The following is a 21,356-nucleotide window of genomic DNA, read 5'->3' as shown; positions in this document are numbered from 1 at the left end:
TGTCCTTTTCCTCCACAGGATGGACCCCAGCAGTTCCAGCCGTCAGTGGCCTTGTGCAGCCTCTGTGCCCCTCCCAACTGCCCTGCAAGCAGCAGTGTAAGCAAACTGGGTCTGGATCGTGCTAACCAAGCAGTTTCAGGGTTATTTTATTCTTTATTTTCCTTTGCACATACAGCTGGGTTGGGTGCTGGATGCACAAGCACTTCAGAGGCACTGGGCACTGAGTACACTTGGCAGACCTGCACTGGCAGCACTTCCAAGGTCAGAGGATTTAGGATAGCCAATACAGAAACTTTACTATATTCCCTGCTTCAGCCCTGGCTGGCTTCATGTTCCCATCATCTCTACACCCCTAGTGAAAAGGCAGAAGCAGCTCCAGCCAACCAAAACCCCCTAAACAATAAAGGTTAAAACATCTCCAATGAGCCTAAAAGCTGTGAATGTTTCACTGGCATTAAATGATGAAGGATGGATACCTTGCCTGGAACTGGGAACACCAGAACACAGGCATCCTGAGGGGAGGCTGGAGAAACTCCTGTGCCTGCAGCTGCTTGCACCAGGGATGTTCTCTTTGCCACTTTTCCTGAGTGACACGCAAAAACTGCACGGACAGGTGACGGAATATCCCATCTTTCTTCTCCTTTCCTCACCTGGAGGTTTTGGACGTGCAGGAGAGGGCAGTGGAGGGTCAGGATCCCTGCTCTCCCACATTTCTGCACTCTCTGCCACGGCCACATCACGTGTGCTTCTGCCCTGGGCACTAGTGAGGGTGATTTGAGCTGCCCAAAGTGTTTCTAAAATCCATCCTTTGGGCTGAGAAGCCTTTTAGCACTGGCAAAATGAGCCTGTGACTTTCTCTCTTGCTCTCTGGCTTTGCTTATCTGATTGAAAATGGTCAGACTATTCCCTTGTCCCCCGAGAAGGAGGGCACAGAAAAGAGTGTTGTAAAGACATTTCCCAGCAAAAACTCCAGCAGATGTGTTTATGTAAAGCTCTTTGAAATACACACTAAAAATACCTCTTCAAAATTAGAAGATGGGGAATATTGTGAGTGCTTCCCACAAGCACACACATACACACACAAACACCCATGGCAGGTTCTTTGCCCACCTCATTCAACCTGTTATTATTAGTGCAGCAGGAGCCCTGCAGTTTGTTATTGAAAATTATAATAGCAAATCACCGAGATATTTTCCTTGATTACACAGACTCCAAGCCAGTTCAATTTTAATCTTCTCCCTGCTATTTTTTTCTGTGCATCAGCAGAGGCACCAGCTGCAGAAAGGCACGTGGGTTTCTTGAGGCAGTTCAAATGCAGAAGAGAAATACAATTCTGTACTATACATTTTTCATAACATTTTTGCCAGTCGTGACTCTCCTCCCCCTCCCTCTCCCAGGAACCCTGTGTCCTGGCACAAGCCGGGATGCGGCTCCTTTTCCTTCTTGCGCTCCAGAAAGGTTTAACGACCGCTCTCAGCACATCCCGGGCCAAAAAAGCAGCTTGGCTCTTTCTTTTCCAGCAGTTGATTTATTACGCGTGGTTGGGTCAGAACAGAGGAGCTTCCCTGCTGGAAGAGGCCCCGGTGGCGTTGCAGGATCAGTGCCAGATGCTCCGGGGGATGCGGTGAGGTGGCAGCCCACGGGGAGGGCTCTGTCCCGGGCACCAGCTGGCAGCGGCGCGGCACGGGATGGACAATCCCCGCACAGGGAAAACTCCACGGGGGAAAGCGATGCCTCCGTGAATCCCCTTCTTAGGCAGGGTCAGGCACGAGGGTGAGCACAGCCTCGCCCAGCTCCCCACGACTCCCCACGTCCTCCCCGGGAGCACCAGGAGCCCCATCCCCTGTCCCCCTTCCTTCCTGAGCACCTGGCAGGGCTCGGTGTCCCTTTCCCTCGCTGCCAGCGACCCGGGATGGCTCTGCTGACTGCCCGCCAGCGACAACAGCGAGGATCCTGAGGAATATGGCACACGATCGCATTGTTTCTAAAGAAAACCTGGACTGCTGCCCCATCTCGAAGGGTTTCTACGGCATCTTGTGCCTCCCACGCTGCGGGCTCGGAGGTCCCTGCGGAGCTTCCTGCCCGTCAGCACCTGCACACTGCCGGGCCAGGCTGGCTCCCAGGGGGACAATCCTGAGCCTTTCCTGTCCTCAAATCCTCCTCCTTAGACAAACACCCTGCGGGCTCCCATGTCTGTACAGGAGCCAGTTTCCTCCTACATCAGGAAATATGATGAGAGGAGCTTTGGCTGTTTCAGGTGCCTGCAAACGCAGACGGATGTGCTGATGTGGCCGTGCCGCCCCATGGCACAGCAATCTGGCACATCCCTGATCCGTGTTTTGGGGGACTCCGGGCTCCTGGGTGACCCTGAGGCTGACAGCTTATGCTAAACCCCACCACAGCCCCACAGCCACTGGCCTCGAACAGAACTCCCAGATCCTTCTCTTGCCATCGCCCCTGGGCAGCCTGGAGCAGCCACAAAGGGGGTGAGCTGACAGCCAGGCGTGGGGACAGCCTGAAACAGCCCTTGCAGAGCTTGTGATTAGGGAAAGTCTGGATCTGAGCTCACGTTTCCCATTAAATACTTGCCCACAAGCAGCACAGGGCAAAACCAAGCTGGGAAAGGTCAGGACCAAGGGGCTGGGACGGAGCCCAGTGGCTGTGGTTGGGCACTTCCCAACACAGCACGGGGAGCCAGAAGCTGAGGAGCACCAGTGGATGATGCTTAATGCTTTAGGAAGGGTTTAACCAAAAAACAAAATGAACTCATGGATGAACTTCCTAGAAAAGAAGTGCTTTGGCACTACCTGCAATATGGCCAGGCTGGAGAGCACCTTCACACCCCAGGGGCTGCACAGTGCCAGCCTCAGCTCCCAGGACCATCAGATGTGCCCATTCCCCCCATTGTCCAAACCCTGTGCTATCTGGCATGGCAAACAGCAGTGAAATGGTGTATTTGCCAATAACAACTCGTTAAATTTTAATCAAACAGGGACTTGTAAGCACACAGTTACCCAGATCTCCTGGGAGCACTGAGAGATCACTTTAAAAATGAATTAGTAATTAGGCACTTTGGAAGCAGTGAGGAGAAGGCAGCTGGAGAAGATCCACTTGGAGCAGCAATACTTTCTTTGCCACTCACATAAAGTTTTTATTCCTCTCCCTTCATTTTCTTCCTTTGAATTGTCACTGGAAAAGGGGAGAACACACTGGAGGTCCCAATGCTCAGGTAACTCCAAAACCATAACCTGTTCATGCAGCTGCCACCTGTCTGCAGAGCTGCCCTGGAAATGCCTCTGGTTGAGTCTTCCTGCTGCCCCATCCATCCATCCATCCATCCTGGGGACAGGGCCACGCAGATCACCAGATGATGGTCACAAACCAGCCCCTGAGCTGCTCCATGTGCCAGAACACAGGTTTGGTGCTCAGTAGCCTCTGGCTACAGAACGCAATCCCAAGGGCTCAGCTTGAAATGACTCCAATATTAAAAAATGCTCAACCCCCACCCCAGGACAGGGGGGTGCAGCCAAATGGATGTCCCCAACTTGGGTGCCAAATGACTGTCCCCAGGCAGGGCATCACCTGGGCAGGGTCTGGTGAGGAGGGGTTCCCTGCACATCCTTCTCTTTGGGACTTGTCTCCTGAACATCCAGCCCCCTGTGATGCACAGGGCTGCACTGCCAGGGCCAGCTGGGGCTGGGAGGGCTCTGTGACACCGTGAGGAGCAGATGTCCCCACACAGGGAAGTGTGGGCAGAAATTAGCTCCCATGGGAAGGAATTAACCTGTAACACCCCCTGCTCCTGTGGGGAGCCTCAGTGGTCAGGCTGCCTGCTCAGGGAGGACTGGTGAGGAAGCTTTGAGTAAAGGAGAGTTTCTGGAAGGAAAGACAAGGCCTTTTCTCCTCCCACTGTGCTCCAAGGAGGAAAAGGCTGGTATAGCTGTGCCATCCCTGCCACACAGAGGGCTGTGGAGTGCTCAGTGCTGTGTGGGAGTCAGAGCCAGAAAGAAACCTCCTGTCTGCTCTCATGTCTTGTCCCCACCCATCCACATCCTCTGTAACACTGGACATTGTTTTAAATCATCCCAAAAAAGAAAAGGGTGGATATTTTTTGGCTTGCTGCTTCATAGGGGAAAGATTTGGAAGAGGCAGGTGAGTCCCTGTGGCAGACCCTGCCAGGAGGGGATTCAGAGAATCATTTCAGCTTCCATCCCATCCATCTTTAATTGGGTGTAATAATAATTTTATTGCTTGCTGGGATTTGTGAGGCTGAACTAATATTTGTAAAATGCTTTGCTATCCTCAGCTGAAAGGCAATCTAGAGTGGCAAAGCCCTGGTGTTATTCACATTTGAATAATCCAGAATTATTCATAAACAAAATGAAGATTATGCAAATATATTCATTAGTTCTCAGAATACCTCCAGGAGAATAGAGGAATTAGTTTTGTTAACAATTATGTATTATGTAAGTGTGTGTCTAAGCACGCACAGCCCCGGTGCTGGGGCACATTCACCCAGGACTCATCCTGGGATCCCAGAGTGCTGGAGAACAAAGGTTTGGCCTCTACAAAGTGATCACCTCCATTCTGGGATATCCTGATGCCCCACAGCAAATGACAGCACACAGCACAGAGCCCTGTGCCCTGCCAGGGTGCCCCTGGCTGCTCTGATGACACCCCCAGTGTCCCCTCGGTACCCTCACAGCCAGCCCATGTGTGAGCACCACCACCTTACCCCCCAAACCAGCCCTTCCTACCTACATGAGAGGTGTTACAGTACATGCAGGGCCAAGAGGCTGTGGATTTGGGATCTGGGGGCATCCCCCTCACCCAGGGCCTGCCCTTTGTGCCCAGCACAAGCCCTCACATGATGCCAGCTTGTGCCCAGCCTGGCTTTCTGCTGTCTATTTGGGATGTGCTGGGAAACGGGAGATAAAGGTGCAGTGAAAATACTGCATGGTTTAATTAATGCCACATGCCTTTCACTCTATAGGTTGTGTGGATGGTTAATTATTTTTATAAAGAAAATAATTAGTCCCAATCAAGGCAGAAGCTCTCCAGAATTACAGCTCATTAACCGCTCTCACATTTTTCTGTTCTATAAAAAGTCATGTGGTGCTGATGAAGATTATAGACCCTTGGAATCAGCATTAAATACAAATTCAGACAGTGTTACCATCCTATTACCATCAACTGCATCAACTTGGCTTCAGTAATTGCAGCTGGAGATGAAGGGCAGGGATTTCTGCTCCACACAATCTCTGGAAACAAGCACCCTGCCCATCAGTTTGCTGCAAACAACGTGACACCAAGCCCTGACTTGGCTGAGTGCAGCCCTGAGGAGATGGCAGCCACCAAGGAGAAAGGGAAAAGCTTTCCTGGGCATATGAAGATGAGGAGTGCTCAGGACTGGTTCAGTTCCTGTTTGTGTGCTCCTGCACACAGCAGGAAACACCCTGAATCTGCCCTCTGGCAAAGCCACCAGTCCAGTGGATGCAAAGGGCTAGAAAATGCAGAGGGGACAAGGAGCAACCTTTAAGCAGTGGGATTATCCTCATGGGACATGGGGAAAATAGGGCACCGAGGGATGCTCTTGTCAGGGATGGGGGAGCATCTGCAAGCATCTCCCTCTGGGCTGTGCTAGTCCAGGAACTGGTCCAGTTCTATTGAACGTCGCAGAGACCTCGCTCAAAGCCTAATTGAAAGAAATCACAGCACATTAAAGGGAGTTCAGGTCAAATCAATACCAACATGGTGGGGAGGATGAGCGGGGGGAGCAGGGCACTGGCTGAGCCCCAGTGCCAGCTCTGCAGGCTGGCCACAGGCTGTGTCCATGGGCTCCACTGCCTGCTTTTCCACCACGGGAAGGCGAGGTGAGACCCGCTGTCCTCTGCTCCGTGCAGGACAAACCTGGCAGCAACGCAGGCTGAGGGCTGGCTGTGGCAGCACTGGTGGGGAGAGGGCAGGGGAGCCACGGGTCCTTAGGATCCTGCTTTTCAGTTTCCATTAATCAGGGATGGATATGCCCTGGGTGGCATTCACAGCCCAGAGAGCCGGCAGCCAGCACTTGGGACCACAAGCCTTCACTGCAAAATTAACCCACCCGTTCCTGTGGCACAGCTCCCATGCCCAGAGCCCTTGAGCATCTGAGCCCTCTTGGGGGGATGGGGAAACTGGGGCTGTGGGTGGAAAAAAGCACTTGTGGTAAACTCCTGAGGTGAGCTCCTGCAGCACACAGCAGGAGCTAAACCTTCCATTGTTGTGCCTTTGGCTCTGCCCCTGCAGGTGCAGGGATGCTCCAGACTCGCTGTCCTCACTGTCCAGTGAGGGCAGGGATAGAGACAGGGCCCTGGCAGCCTGGACTCACCAGAACATCCAAAACCCCTCCAAAAGATATGAAGAACTGGCTCCTGTCCCACACGTGGGAAGTGTTTGGGAGAGCACAAGGACTGGTCCAAAATCATGCCAACAACTTCTTCAGCCACCAGCCAGAACTGAATCACTGCATTTGGGGATGTCCAGGGATCCGAGGGGAGATGCAGCCAACATATCCTGTGCCCTGCAGGGCTCAGCCCCACACAGGGGCTCCCAGAGGCCAGAGGAGGTCACCAGGAGACCAAGCTCATCCTCGATTAGGAGACACAGGGCACAGCCAGGCCGGCAGCCCGTGGGTTCCACCGCTCCCCAGCAGGTTTCAGGGGTTACACCACAGCTCCCTTTGTTCCTCCTCCACTGGTGGTGCCCACCCAGACCCCCTGCACCTCGTCTCCGTGGCATTATCCTCCTGTCCCTCCTCTCCATTGACCCTGCACCTCACCCTGTAACCCGGCCAAGGAGAGGCTGATGGGCACACAGAGGCAGGGATGGGGTGGGCGGGGAGGGATAACCACGGGGGCCGTCCCACACACAGGGAAGGGCAGGTGACACACAACAAGTTTTGTTTCTTTGGGGCTTTATTTTCTGTAAGTTGCCAGTCTTGTAATTTTCTGGAGGATAAAAGCCCCATCCCTTCAAAGAACAGCTGAAGCCAGTTGTCTTGCTTGTCCCCATCACAACATTTCTGACCAGGCTCCAATCGGAGCAGGGAGATTTGAAGAGGGCAAATGCTTTATAGGCAGTAAGTTCTCTGAACCAAAGCTCCAGCCTCAGGGGTAGATCTGCCCAAATCCCAAACAGCACCCTCTGGGCCACAGCCACGTCCATGCCCTGGCAGAGCAGGGCTGCTCCGCTGGCTGCAGCTGATGGAGCTGTGGAGAATAAGTTCTGTCATATTTACATGCTCTTACAGATTGGTGTTACACTTGCACGGCTTTGGTGGGCAGGGGATTGTACAGCAGCTCCAGCTGACCCACAGATTAATGCAGCAGGAGCTCTTTAACTGTGAAATCTCTCTTAATGCAAAAATATTTCTCTTGTTGGGCAGTAGCTAATTCTTCATCCTGACAGTAATGTAGCTCAAATCCCAGCCTCCTGCCCCACTCTGTTCCAGTCACCCTCCACCACACGTGGGCAGAGATAAATTCAATACAACCAGCCCATTGCCAAAGTGCCATCAAGTTCCTGCGGGATGATGAGCTGCTGGAATTTGACGTTAGTGGTGGTGAAAACCCATTTTCTCACCATTGCCCGTGGGTCTCAGAGCATTTCATCCCCCCTGGGGGCTGCGAGACGGGCACCTGACCCCAAGCCCTGGAACCCAGCAGCAGAAGCTCTCACAGACCATACCAGCAAGTCACAGCCTCCCCTGCCCCAGGGAGGAGAGAGAAGAGCAGCCCCACAGACAGCAGGACCCTGCCCACAGTGTCCCCTCTGCCCACCCAGGCGCCCACTCGGGGGTGAACGAGGAGATGCCCCCGGCTCAGCAGCTGCTTCTTCTTCCATTAACGATGAGACATAAATTAACCATGGCGAGTTAAACGGGTCATCGGTGATGCCTTGCTGCCTCCAGACCAGGGGCTCATTTCAGCCCACCTCAAACATCAGTACAGTTTTTAACAGAGTTTTTTTTTTTAGCCACTTGCATTATTTTTTGTAAGCCCTTCCTGCAGTCCCTGCTGCGCTGGCAGGGAAAGCGTTCCCGCCGCGTGCGAAAGAAACGGCTATTTTTAAACTCCCCGTGTTTGTCAGCGCTTTCAGCTCGAGTGGCTGATGGAGGAGCCAGTTTTGCAGCACCCAGTGTCCCGCAGAGGGTCTCAAAGTGTGGCCTTTGCCAGGAGATGGTGGCACAGATGTGGGCGCTGTGCCTGGCACCCTGCCGGGGGTGATGGTCCAGCCTGCTCGTGCCAGATCCACGCCCTGCTCCGGATGCTGTGCTGCTGCTGGGACCCACCACTCCCACCAGACTTCGGGCACCACAACCTCTGTGCCTTTGCAGACACCTATGAAATCATCAAGCAAGGCTGCAAACACAAGCTGGCTCCCGGGATTTGGCCTTTCTCCCTGCAAAGGGCTCCAATCCAGGCATCAAACCCAGCCCTGTTTTCCAGCTGATGGCACTGCCAGGGATTTGGGGCCAGAGCAGGACCCAAGGGGGTGGGAGCTGTGTGTGGGTCACAGGGAAGATCTGTGGGTCACAGCAAACCCAGTCTAAGAACAGCAAAGAGCCCCTGGGGGGTCATGCCAGTGCAGGAGAAGCCCTGGCACCCTCTGCAGCTGAAACACTGGTGGGATTTTCTGGCCTGGGTCAGGCTTTGCAATGATGAAGAGGTTTCAATACCCACAGGGAGAAAATGGGAAAAAAAAAAAAAAAAAGGATAGAAAAGGAAAGGGTGGTCATGCATGAAATGATTTCATTTCACTGATGCAGGGATTGCACTTGGTAAGTCCAGCTTATAGAGAAATGGAGGTACAGAAGGGCACAGCCACCAGCCATGGAGATGTTGGAAGGGGTAGGAAGGAATGGAACTAAGCAAAGAAGGCCAGGGAAATCTCCCAAGCCCAGGGAGCCTGGAGAGGGAGAGGACCCCTGTACACAGTGAGAGTGGGATCTGCAGAGGCCCTTTCTGGGGTCAAGCTGCAGGACAGGCTGTCCCAGACAATGAGGGCAGGATGGTGACAGCAAGGAGACACGAGCAGCCACAGGACCGGGTGCTGGGCAGAAGCTCCTTACCAATCCCTGTCATCAAGGTCATCACTGCTATTTATTATTTAGGGCCTCACAGCCCTAAATATTCATTAGCAGGACTTTGCGGGAGGGGTGTGAACACGTGTGTGAGGTTCAAGTGTCCTGCTCTCCTGCCTCTCCAGCGATGGGATAAAAGCAGGGATGGGGACTGGCTGGAGCTGGTGCTGCTACCTGAGCCAGGCAAGGATGAACCCCAGCCCTGCACGACCCTAAACTGTTGTATTTTGCCCTGGCCTGGTTCTCCACACTCCATGAGACAGCCTCACACAAGTGCTGGGATGCTGCTGAGCCAGGGAGGGGATCCCACGGTCAGCACAGCCCCCCGAGGTGCCAGAGCCCACCAGTGCTACCCTCACAAACTCAGCACCCTCAGCATCTGCAGGCATGGTGCCCTGGCAGCCAGGGCAGTGTTTTCAGTGGGTTTGTTCAAGGGTGAAATCAAATATTTCTACAAAACCATCCTCCAGCCAGCCAGTGGAATTGTCCTCCCTTTTGCTTCCTTCCACCTGATTTCATCCCTCATCCGAAGAGATGGGATACGGTGCTTCCCCCGGCAGAGCTGGACACCTCAGGCTCCCCCTTGGCCAGGGCTGGGGCAGCAGCAAATCCCGGATTTAGGGAGACCCTCATCCCACATTTCCTCAGCAGCTGCTGTGACCCTTCACTCTCAGCAGCCAGGCCAGGCTGTGCCCGTGCTCTCGGTGGCGAGCGTGGGAGCTGCACCCATGGTTTGGGCCCCAGGCACAGCTCAGCAAAGCTCTCAAGGGGACTTTGACAGGTCAGAAATGCTCCGTCCCCAAAATCCCAGCGTTTCCCAGCAGGGTCACGGTGCCCAGCACCAGTCCGGAGGAGAGGCAGATGGACAGGGCCGGCGGAAAGGAGGAGGATGAGGATGATGAAGGCTCTGCGAGCAGCAGGGAGCAGGTCCTGCGGGCATTCCCAGCTCTTCCCCTCACTCAGCTGCCCCCAGCCTCCCGGCAGTTCCCGAGCTGCCTAATTAGCTCTCCCTGCTCCCAGCGCCGTCCAGCTGGAGCCGGAGGGCAGGGGCAGACAAAAGCCTCGCTATTGACAGCCCCTCCGAGGAAGGGGCTTTTCTTCTCCCTCCTCGCTTTTCTTTTCAAGCCCCTCTCCCCCCGTCTTGGGCCGGGGCCACGGGCTCATTAGCACTTGGGCTCGCAGGGATGGAGGCAGCAGATGGCAGCCAGGCGGCTGGCGCTCCCCGCCGCCTCTTCCCGAGGAACAGATGCCCGGCCAACAAGGGGGAGGATTACCGGGAGTGGGGGGCTATCCGCACTGCAGGGCTGCCAGCGGGGCTTCCTCCCCGGCAGCACACCCCACCGCCCCGCCGAGGGGCTGCCAGCCCGCCGGGGACTCGCGGCCACCAAAGGGTGTCTGGGGAAGCCAGAGGTTGGGATGGCCCAAAGTCACGGCAAAGGCCACGGGAGAACCGCAGCTGCTTTCTGCTCTCCGAGACTCCAAAGGCAGCGCCATGGCTGCTCCTGCCTTGTCCCAGTGCAGCGGGGAGGACGCGTCACCCTTGTCCCAGCACGTCTGCAGCAGCACCCAGACTCCTCTCCAAGATCACCGCAGAGGCAAACTATGGCTTAATCCCACTTCAGCAGCACATCCCTCCCCCTCCGCGCACGGTGCATCCCGGGGGATTAAGGGTTAAAGCACAAATCCCCAGCGCTGCCCTGATGTGACCCACTTAGACCATCTGGCAGGGAGGGATGCAGGAGCCTCCTTTCCCCCAGTGCTCACTCGGCATCACCGGCTGCCCCGGGAGCTGACACCAGCACCCACAGGCCCCAGCCCCAGAGTGCCCAAAAGTGGATTCTGGCCGAGTTTCTGGGGACAGAGCAGCTCGTGCCAACAGCAGTGCGGCAGCAGAGAACTAAACCACCGCCAGAATCATCCTGCGAGGCCCCAGACTCCCACCAGCTCCAGTTCCCGGGGATATCCTGGAGCTTCTCCCGCCGGGATATCCACAGGTCCCAGCACTGGTGCTGACAAAATTCTTCTGCTGGGAGGAATCAGGGTTCCGAGTGGGACCGGGCTCCCAGCCCTGCGCTGTGGCTGAGGTCACGGCCAGGGAAGAGATGCAGACAAAAGCCCAGCCCAGAGGCAGGAGAGCAGATCCTGCTCTGGGGCTGGGGGCCAGAGCGTGGTGCTCATACCCATCCCCAAAAGCTGGGCAGAGGCTGGTGACTCCTTAGCACAGCTGATTTTAAAAGCAGTTTCAGTTCACCAGAGCCAAAACCCCATCCTCATGGTCCAGTGAGAGAGCCTGAGGGCACCCTGGTTTGGCAGAGGGGCTCAGGGCAGGGTAGGTGCTCCCTGTCCCTGACCCCATCCCTCCCCAGCACACTGGGTGCAAAACCCCCTCAAATCCCACACTGGGATTTTACATATGCTGGAACAATTCCCCTGCAAAGGCAAGCTCTGGGTCAGCCCCAGCCTTTCCCAGCCTCCCCTCACCACCCAGTCCCTCACCCTCAGCTGCACAGCAAAGCCCTGCCAGGCCCTGTGTGGGAAAAGGTTAATTGGAAAAGCCCCTTTCCCCATCACCTCGGTTTTGCCTTTCACAGTGCAAACTGGTCAATAATCCATTTACTTTGGAAGAGCTCTGCTCTGAGCACAAAGCTGTCCGGGGGGCTGGATTTCATGCCTCCCCAGCCCCAGCAGGAGCAGGAGGGAAGGTATTAATGTAGTCTTTTGTTCCAGATGAACCGTGGGTTTAGCAGAGCTTTAACCCTCCAAACCTCCAAGACAGCTTGATGAGAATTTAGCTGGAAGAGGCTTTACCTGCAGAAGCAGCAGGAAGGTAGTAGTGAGGGATGGGGCAAGGGGAAAACAGATCACTTTCTGTCCAGGGAACCCCATCGCTGCCCCACAAGGATGCAGGACTGAGCCCTGAGCCATTCTCAGGGCACCCTGCAGAGATGGCTTTGAGCTACAGACACAGTCCCTGGCAGGACCCCCCATGCCTGAGCCCCTTGACTCTCCACAAGGGCACAGGCTCAGCCAGGAAAACTGCTGGGGAGGTGGGCAGCACTGGCCTAGAAACCATGGCAGCATCTCCGCTGCTGTGGGAAGCATGGGGCCGGATCCAGGGCAGGGTGTTTGCAGGGGACCAGCTGTCAAGGGAGAAAACAGGAATCCAGATGGTCATCTTAATATTTAATTTGGCTAACTGGTCTCCCCATCTCCTCTCTGGCACCACAGTCATTTGCTCTTAAATTAGCCGGGGGTATCGTCGGGAAGAGAGGCTGATCCAAACAGTGGCGCAGCGAAACCTTCCGGAAACACAAACCCAGAGTGGAGCCAGGCACGGAAACCAGTACGAGAAGAGCTGCTGCGAGCCTTGGTTCTGTTCTCTCCACGGATGGGGAGCGGGAGCCTGGCTCTGGCTATTGCTGGACTACGAGCCAAGTGCCAGCTTGGGGACATCCCTGTGCAGCCCAGTGGGGACCCGCTGAAAAGCCCCTGAGGCTGTGAGATCTGGCATCTCCGAGGTGTGATCCTGCCCAGACGGCAGCCTCGGGCTCCTGGCAGAGCCCTGCGGGATGCGAGCCGAGCCGGCAGCACCGATGCGAAGAGCTGGGAACAGCAGCACCTCTGTCCCCGCAGCCTTTGGCAGAGCCCCTCCGTGCCTGGGACAGGGTGAGCCCCGCCGACCCCGGGGTGATGCTCGCCGGGCTGGCCCCGCTCTGTGCAGCCGGTCACACCGCAGGGAACATCCCCGGGCCCGGCCGGCGGTCACACCGCAGGGAACATCCCCGGGCCCGGCCGGCGGTCACACCGCAGGGAACATCCCCGGGCCCGGCCGGCGGTCACACCGCAGGGAACATCCCCGGGCCCGGCCGGCGGTCACACCGCAGGGAACATCCCCGGGCCCGGCCGGCGGTCACACCGCAGGGACAGAAGGAGCCAGGCTCCGCTGACCCGGCAGCGGCACGGCCGGAGCACAGCCCGGCGTGGGCACCTGGATCTGCTGTGCCGAGGTGCAAACCGCAGCAAAGCCGAACTGGCGGGGCCGTTTCGCTGTGTGCCGGGAGCTCCTGGATTGTTTCACTCCCACCAGAGCTGTCACTACCAACAGCGCGGAGAGGTGCACGCATTTGGGAACTTTTTAATGGATCTGCAAACAACCCGAGCTGCGGTGCTCAGCCCCACCAGGATGTCTGCGCAATCCAAACTGCTGGCTAGATAGAGCCAGGCATCATTCCTGGCACCCAGGCTGGCTGTATTTCCCCAAAACCCGGATTTGTTGTCTTATTACACCTCCAACTGCAAGATACTTAAGCAGCACGGCTCACTCAGGCACCTTCAGGCAGAAGCGTGTGTGTAAGGCAGCCCTCAGCCCTTCAGGTGCCGACCGTACACGATGTAGGGATGGAGAAAAACACAGTGGCTTCTCTCCACCACAAAGCCCTGCAAACGCTGCCTGTGGAAACAAGAGTTGCTCTTCTCCATTGGAGGCCAAAGCCATGCCTTACCCATTTTCCTACCCAGACTAATGGAAATTGGAGAGATTAGAAAAATTCACGCTCAGCAGCTGCAGGGGCAGAAGGGACCCCCATCCCCACTGCTGCTGAGGCTCACAGCCTCCACTGGCACGGGAAGCATCCAAAATGGCTCATTCTCCCCTCCCTGGTACAGGCTGAGCCCCCGACATCCAGGCTCCTGCAGAGTGAGCCCCTCTCTCTGCCCTCTCCGTCCCCTTACAGCAGCACCTCCACAGAACTTTGGCTGGTTCCCCACACCAGCTGGGCAGAAGCCGGCAGAGGAAAACCAGAGCAAAGAGAGAGGAGAAGCAGCAAGAGCGTCCTTTCTTTACAAAAGCAGCACAAACAGGATATTATTAACAAATACTGAGACCGTCAGCAAAATGAAGCTGGTCTAAATTAGCGTGTGTGGCTGTGAGGAAGTCACACGGATCTTTGCCTGTGAGACAGCCTGGCAGAGAGGCTCAAGGGGTTCCTGCAGCCTCCTCACCTCTTTTCATAGGTTTTGTTGCTCAGCCTCTGACAAAACATGGGGGCAGTGACTTTCCTGGAGCAAGAGGACAGGACAGGTACTGGGTGAGCAAAGCCAAGGCTGGTTGGCTGTGGGACGTGGGGGCCACCATGCCCAGAGCTATCCCGGTCCACGGCAGTGACCTGGCTCCGAGCACTGCGTGTCCCTGGGGGGCACCAGCCTCTCCTCGGTGACAAGGCAGGGTCCAGCCCTAGGGGGCTGTTTCCCTCCCCAGGCTTCCCCTTCCCAAAGGTCCCAGGTGAAGGGCTGACACGGGACAAGGCCACCGGCGGGACACACTCCAGGGCTCTGTACAGCGGGGATGGAGCTGCTCACACTTCCCAGCTGATGCCCACCACCACTGCCCCCTCTCCGGAGCCCAGCTAGAGCTCTACAGACCCTCACCCTTCTCCCCGTGGGGCTCAGCCAGCTCCCAGGCTCCAAGCACCACCGAGGCAAAGTTTCCCAAACCTGCTCTGCTCTGGAGCACAGCACCTGCCCAGGGAGGGGGCTCAGCCAGCCGGCATCCCCCAGCCTCAGGCATGGGGAGGGAGCCCGCGGTGCTCCAGCCACGAGCTGCTGGCGGCGGGGGGACACTCTCAGGACTCTCTTTAAGGTGGGAAGAGGACTAGAGGTGGAGAAGGACGCAGGGCCTCCCAGAGCCCCCCTCCCTTGTCCCGGTAGCCCTTACCTGGGCAGCGGCTTGCGGGCGGTGATGCTGGCCACGATGATGCTCTCGGGTCGCGGCGTGGCCACGGCTTTGAAGGTGCCTCTCCAGAACTTCTCGAAGAGCTGCTTCTCGCCCTGCTGCACGCCGGCCATGGCCCCCGGCCCCACGGGCAGCCCCGGGCCGGCCCCGCCGCTGTCCGCGGTGCTGAGCGCTACATCCCCCGCGCCGCTCGGCCCGGCCCGCAGCCCGGCCCGCTGCGGGGAGTGCGGCCCCGGCCGCCCCCGCCTCCCGTTTTGTGCCGGCGGGGCGGGCAGAGGGGCCGGCCCCGCCGCCGTCCCCTCCCCGGCACCGCCCCCGCCGCAGCTGCGCCCGGAGCGGCGGAGCCCAGCCCGGGGAGGGGGCGGCTCCGGGGGAACCGCGACCCCGCTCGGGCCGTGTCCGCTCCCCCTCGCCCGGTGGCTCCTGCGGGGCTTCCACCCCCTCGCAGCCCCGGGACCGTCCGTGCGCCAGCCCCATCGCTTCCTTCCCCAGCCCAGAGGCCACTTCCAGCTCGCTGCTGGCTCGGGGGCACAGAGCCTCCAGGACACAGCGAGTCCCCGTTCCCCCACAGGGGCTGCCAGTAGCCTTCGTGTTTGCCCGGTCCCAACCAGACACCAGCGAAGAGAGCCTGCAGCCACAGCTGAGGGAGAAAGCAGCAGGAGGCCATAGAGACCGCTCTGTAACTCGTCCATACCGAGAGCCATATGGGACAGAGAATTTGAAACACAACCCTGTTTTCTCCCCCCTCTTCGCCTCCCTTCCCATTTAACTGAGAAGGGGCAAGGATGGAGCATGCAGTTCCTTGGCTCCGGTGCAGTGGCAGGCTGGGAATCCCACAGCGGGGTCCCAGCCAGCACGGAAAACAATTCCTCACCTTGCAGGGCAGGATTTGACCCGCCAGGACCGGACGCGTGGGTAGGGAAGAAGAGCTGGGGCGGTGCAAGCGCAGCGCTGCGATTTCCCTCAGCCTCTGCGCTGAGTACAATAAAAACGTCTTTAGGAGAAAACGCTTCTTCTACCACACGCTTTGAAGCGCAAGTAAAAGCTGGTGACCTTGGATGAATGAGACTGTCTCTATTGTGCCTCAGAAAACCGCATGATACGTTTATGTAAGCGGCGGGGGGATAATGGAGCCAGGAACAATAGGCGGTGGGAGCCGGAGAAGAAGGAAAATCATGGGGAAACTTAATCGCTTCTTTGCGACAAATACAACATTAGCAGAAGGCTCGTTCTGGCGGCGTTGTTTGCCAACTCCTCCTTCCCTGCCCCCTCGGTGCCGCTGCTAGCCGGGGTCAGGAGCGCTGTCCCCGCTCCCGGAGCCGCAGCACGGGTGGCACCCGCGGGCCGGGCTTTGTGCCGCGGGCGGCTGGAGATGGATGCTGGAGGAGAGGCGGCAGGGAGAGCGGGCACGGATCCAGCAGGGCTTATAGAAACACCGTCAGCTCTGCCAGACAACGCCGAAAAAGCCGACAGGGAAGGACAGCGTCCATGCACAGCGCAGAGATGCTCGCTGGGAGGCTGCTCCCCCCGGGAAACCGCCCAAGGGCGATGCCTGGGAAAGGCCGGCTCGGAGCTGCGGCTCTGCTCTAGCCCAGGGCACGCTGCACATGCCGCGGGCAGCAGATGTCAGAGCGGGGATCCTCCAGGGACAGTCACAGCCAGGAAAGGGCAGGAGGAGCAGGAGAAAAGGCTTGAGAGGTGTAGAGGTGCCGCGCTGTGAAAGCGCGGCCGGGAGGGCACACACAGCAGCCCCAGGACAGTCACCGCTGGCCCAGAGCTCTTCTCCTGCAGCTGGACAGGGACTCCCCACCCAAGCAAATCCAAGCTCTGGCCCTTCCAGTCATTTCCACAGAACACAGGCTGTTCATTAGGAACCTGTTCCCCCTTCAGAGCGCATTAAACTCGGTAAATAGCGAGCAGCTCTAAGCATACACACACACACACCCCAATCTCGCTCTGATTTGTTGGTGAGTGCCCCAAACGTGGGGTGAGGGTCAGGCAGGAGCCCCACGGGCACTGTCAGCCCCAACCCTCGGCTGGTGCCTCATTAACCACACACCCTGCAAGGCATCACCATCCCCTGGGCTTTGCAGGATGAGCCCAACCACCCCCAGCTGCAACCAGTGGCACTCCAGGGCATTTCACCCCCTTCCACCAGCGATCCCGGAGTGGCTGTAATCGCCCTAAGTCCCAAATAAAAGGAATAATAAATGTTTGCACTATTAAATTAGCAGCACGGGTGGTGTGTGGGCAGGAGGAAGGCTGCGATCATTACAAGAGCCCTCTCTCCTGGCGTACCTTGTGGAGACATCAGTGAGCCAATTAAGCAATTGGCTCGGTTAACTGAGGCTCCCAGGAATAGACTTCCCTGCTATAGAATAACTGCGCAGTAATAAATTGTCTCATAAATAAACAGCCTGAGAAATCATTACAAGATACCCAGAAAAAGCACTAGATCATAAGCATCCATAAGGATGCTGTGTGCTTCTGGTGTGTCTATTACCCCGTGTGGCATTGCCAACACTTGTCTGAACTGGGGCTGGGGTCCTTGTGGGGGCTGTGGGGTTGGTCCCGTGGGGGTGGACAAGGCCACGGCATCCCTGGATGCCCTGTGGGACCAATGTTTGCCAGCAGCACAGAGCCCGCAGTCACTCACCCATGGGAGTGCCATAAATGCCAGCCCGGGTTATTTACAGCTCCAGCTCTAACGTGGGGCTCTGCCAGGTTCAAATGTTTGCAATAAACTGTAGCACAGCGAGGGAGTCCTGGGATGGGAACAGGGAAACTGGGATTTAAAGGATAATTGCATTTTTCTTCTTAATCAGAAGATATTAATAAATGAAAATATAATAGCATAAAATAAAGATAAAATATAAAAATCTGTCTTCCTTAAAGAGCTCTTCTTGCATTATTTGGGGTTTTTTGAATGACAGAAAGGGCTTCCCCCCTGTGCATGGGGAGCCGCAGACTGGGCTCTCCCTGAGGCTGCTGGCCCCCAGCCCTGCTTGTCACACCTGGCTCTGCAGCCCTACAACCCCACAATCAAACATCCAGAACCCTCCTGACCTCCAAAACCTCCCCCCAGCACCCAAACCCCCTGGGAAATGAGAGAGGGACCCACCTGGCTCAGGGACAGAGGAATTCCAGCTGTGCCTTCTTCTGCTTTTCCCTCTTCCACACTTAAAGGGCCCCGTGCCCTCATCCCCTCCCACACACAGGCTTTGATTTTGAGGGTCTGGAGAAAAGAGAGGGGTCCCTGCTCTGGTGAACACCCTCTGTGGGTGTTGAGCTGCTGTTGAGGAGGACAAGCCCAGAGCCAAGGGAAGCAGGGATCAGCAGGAAGAAACTGTGTGTGTGCAGGAGATACCCCAAGGGAGGGAAAGGAGAAAATGTGTTTAGCTAGGATTAAGTTTTAATCTGTTCCCCCTAGCAGAGAGAAGAAAGCTGGGCTTGTCGTGGAGCTCTGGAGCTGCACAAATATTTTTCTATAAGTGTTGAGTGTTGTTTATTATTTGTTTTTTCTTATTTGAGTTGTACCTGGTGGGAAGAGCCAGAGCCTGGTTTTGCTCAATCCACCCCATTCCCACCTCCACGTGCCTTTGGTGTGGTACCACTCACCCATTCCCCAGCCAACCAGGTTCACTGCAAGGGCAGAAAGTCAGTAATTAACACTGGAAGTATTCATTATCATCAAGAGTCAATAAACAAAGGATGTGAGTGCCCTCTGCTCCTGGCACTCCAGAAGCACCGACCAATTATTCCCTCAGCCCTGCCTGGCAGCAGGGGGGTCCTGCAAGACACTGCCTGCTTTGGACAGCCAGGAGGAGGAAAAAAAGGATGAGGAGGAGGAAAAAGAGGAGAAAAAGGAGGAGGAGGAGAAGGAGGAGAGGTGATGCTCTGCTTTGGAAGCTGTGGGAGATGTGGATGGACGCTGAACTGGTTGGGCCGTGGACCTGTCCAGAGGATGCTCCATGGGGCTGGATCCAAACTGGATTTCCCAAGAAAGGAGTGAGTGGGGAGTGGCCTGCAGGGTGAAGAAGCAGCAACAGCCACAGGACAATGTGAACTGCGTGCCAAGCTGGGAAAACCCCTCACATGGTGGTGGGATGCTGCTGCTGGAGCATCTTTATCCTGGTAAAGATTCTGCATTTTGCAGAATCAAACTGTGACAAGAGGGAATTCACCACCTTTCTAGGGGAAAATACCTGTCTTATGGCATTTTTTTCCCTGCAAGGCTCCTGGCTGACCCCTCAGCCCTGGGCAGAGCTCAGCACCTAAGTGTCCTGCTCTTCCTGTCTCCATATCCAGGTGCATCCAAGCTCAAGGCACTCACCAAAGGAGTCCTTTTTTGTTTGGTTTTTTTTTTGTTTTGTTGGGTTTTTTCCCTTCCTTTCTCTACCCACAGGAAACCCATGGCCCTGGGGCAGCTGCAAGGCTGTGCTGGCCCCTTGGGCACAGGATGGTGGCAGTAACCAGCCTGTCCCCTCCCTCCATCACCCTGCCCACGTTTCTCCAGGCAGTCAATAAGGGCAGTGGGAGGTGGAGCTGCAGCCTCCCTTGGAGAGCACCAAGAGGGCACTGGGGAGCACCCACCATCCACAAGGGTCATCCATCAGTGCCCAGCTCAGGGGCTTCAGGATGCTGGGCCTGGTGTGAGGGGGCTGCTGGGGCTGATACTGAGGGGGAGGGTCTGTGCTCCCTTTGTTTGGGTCGATAAAGGATGAGGATGCCCAGGTCCCCTCCATCAGTGCCAGCTCCGCTGTGCCTGTGCAGGGAAGAGGGAAACCTGGGGGGTTTGAGTGTGTAAAACCAGGATGGGAGCAGCACCAGCGCAGGGTGGGACACCCCCAGCCAGCCCCTGGATCTCAGGATGCCTCTCCATCATCTCCAGGTGGATCTGCCAAGCCCCCGTGTCCCCCTCCCCAGGACCAGGTGTGTCCCATCCTGGCTTTCTGTGCTGGCCACGGTGGAATCCGGCTTCTCTGCGGGCAGGAGGGGGCTCTGCAGCTCACCTGCCCACGCGTCTGCTCCAACAAAAGCCTTTTTCCCTCCCTGCTCACCCATAGAAGCCGCCTGGCCCGATGTTTAGGCAGTAGAAGAAAAAAAGGCGCAGGGATGGGCACTGTGAGCGTTCCCAGGCAAAGCCATTCGCAGCCGCCGGGAAGAGCAGAATGAAAGAACGGGAGCAGAGGGAGGCAGGGAAGCCAGGCCACGTCCTTTCCTTCCCTTTGGCTCTAAAAACGCTCCAGACTGGAAAGGGGGATGGAGGGCTGGAGCTGAAAATATGATTTTTTTTTTCCCTGTGAGTGGCAGTGGCCGTGGAGGCGAGCCGGCCCCGGGGGACCACGAGGCAAAGCTGAGCAGCCGCCGCTGCTCTCCGAGTGCCACCGCAGAAAGGTCAGCCACAGCTGGCAGAGGGGGACAGAGGGGGACAGAGGGGACACAGCCCCGCAGCCACGTGTGGCCGAGCAGAAGAGACACGGCCCGGCTTTCCAGAGCGGGAGCAAAGCTCCTCGCTGGGCTGCGGGGGTCGCAGGCTGAAGGTCCCGGGGCCCCCAGGAGCTGGGGGGAGCAGGACTGCTCTCCTCTCACTGACAATTAGCAGGCTCCAATCACACCCACAGCCCCGCTGCCTGCTGCAGTAATTACTGGCAGCTCGGCCGGATCTGGCTCGGGTCTGGCTGGAGGAGGGATTTTGGGGATGCTCAGCACAAGTTTGGGCTGCAGAAGGGAAAGGCACCGGGCTTTCGCCTCCAGCTTGGGGAAGGCGGAAGGGGTCAGACTCAGGGTGTGCATCCTCCAAGCCGGCTCTGAGATGTTTCTATTCCCGGCTCACCCCAGTTCCCAGTGACAGCCCAGCTCCCGCTTCCCTTCCTCCAGCGCCTCCCTGCACTGATCCCATGAGCCAGGTCAGGGGCAGGATTGGGTCTGGATTCCCCAATTCTCGAGCTCACCCTTCCTTGGGCACCCCTTGCACAGAAGCCCATCTCCCCAGGGAAGCAGAGATCCGGGTAAGGTGGGACAGGGACAAGGGACCCTTTCATGGACAAATCCCCACCCTTTCACTTTGGGTTCAGATCTTAAAACTCATTTCACTGTGTGAGCCCCCAGGAAGATGTTGCCCAAGACCAAAGGAATTTAATCAAATCTGCCTGGGAATGCTGATGGGACAAGTTTGATCCCAAGCAATCACCTCTCGATGAGTTTTTCCTCCTGGATTTTCCCCCCCTCTGGATTATTGTGCTGGGGCAGTGGGAGAGGTGGACAGAGGAGCCTCCTCAGCCCCTGCCATGCAGGGCTGCCCACACCACAGGGGGATGGAGCAGGAAGGAGCAAAGTGCTGCATTTCGGCTTTTATAGACTATTACTGATAATGGAGAACAAAAATGCTTTAAAATAAAGCACTCGAGGGCGTCAGCCTAAGCGTTAAATAGGCTTCTGCTAAAATGCTGCTTCCACTGAAAAAGCTTCCCGATTTGGATTGGAGGCATTACCCTGCCTGGG

At 56.8% G+C, this 21,356-nt stretch overlaps 1 protein-coding gene across 5 annotated transcripts in view; it reads right to left on the bottom strand.

Annotated features, from left to right (window-relative positions):
- Nucleotides 1–15,059, bottom strand: part of SRRM4 (serine/arginine repetitive matrix 4) — a 43,387-nt gene extending 28,328 nt beyond the window's left edge. For all 5 annotated transcript variants that reach the window (XM_088065136.1, XM_088065139.1, XM_088065138.1 and 2 more), the window contains exon 1: nt 14,835–15,059. In XM_088065136.1, coding sequence (XP_087921262.1) covers nt 14,835–14,965 — 131 coding nt within the window. In that variant the 5' untranslated portion in view covers nt 14,966–15,059. The remainder of the gene's footprint in view (nt 1–14,834) is intronic.
- Nucleotides 15,060–21,356: the final 6,297 nt, after the last annotated feature.

This window comes from Pseudopodoces humilis, chromosome 20 (assembly GCF_049639895.1).
Source record: "Pseudopodoces humilis isolate 2021_Gansu_Grassland_sample_001 chromosome 20, ASM4963989v1, whole genome shotgun sequence".
NCBI lineage: Eukaryota > Metazoa > Chordata > Aves > Passeriformes > Paridae > Pseudopodoces > Pseudopodoces humilis.
This window is presented reverse-complemented; position numbering and strand designations above follow the sequence as displayed.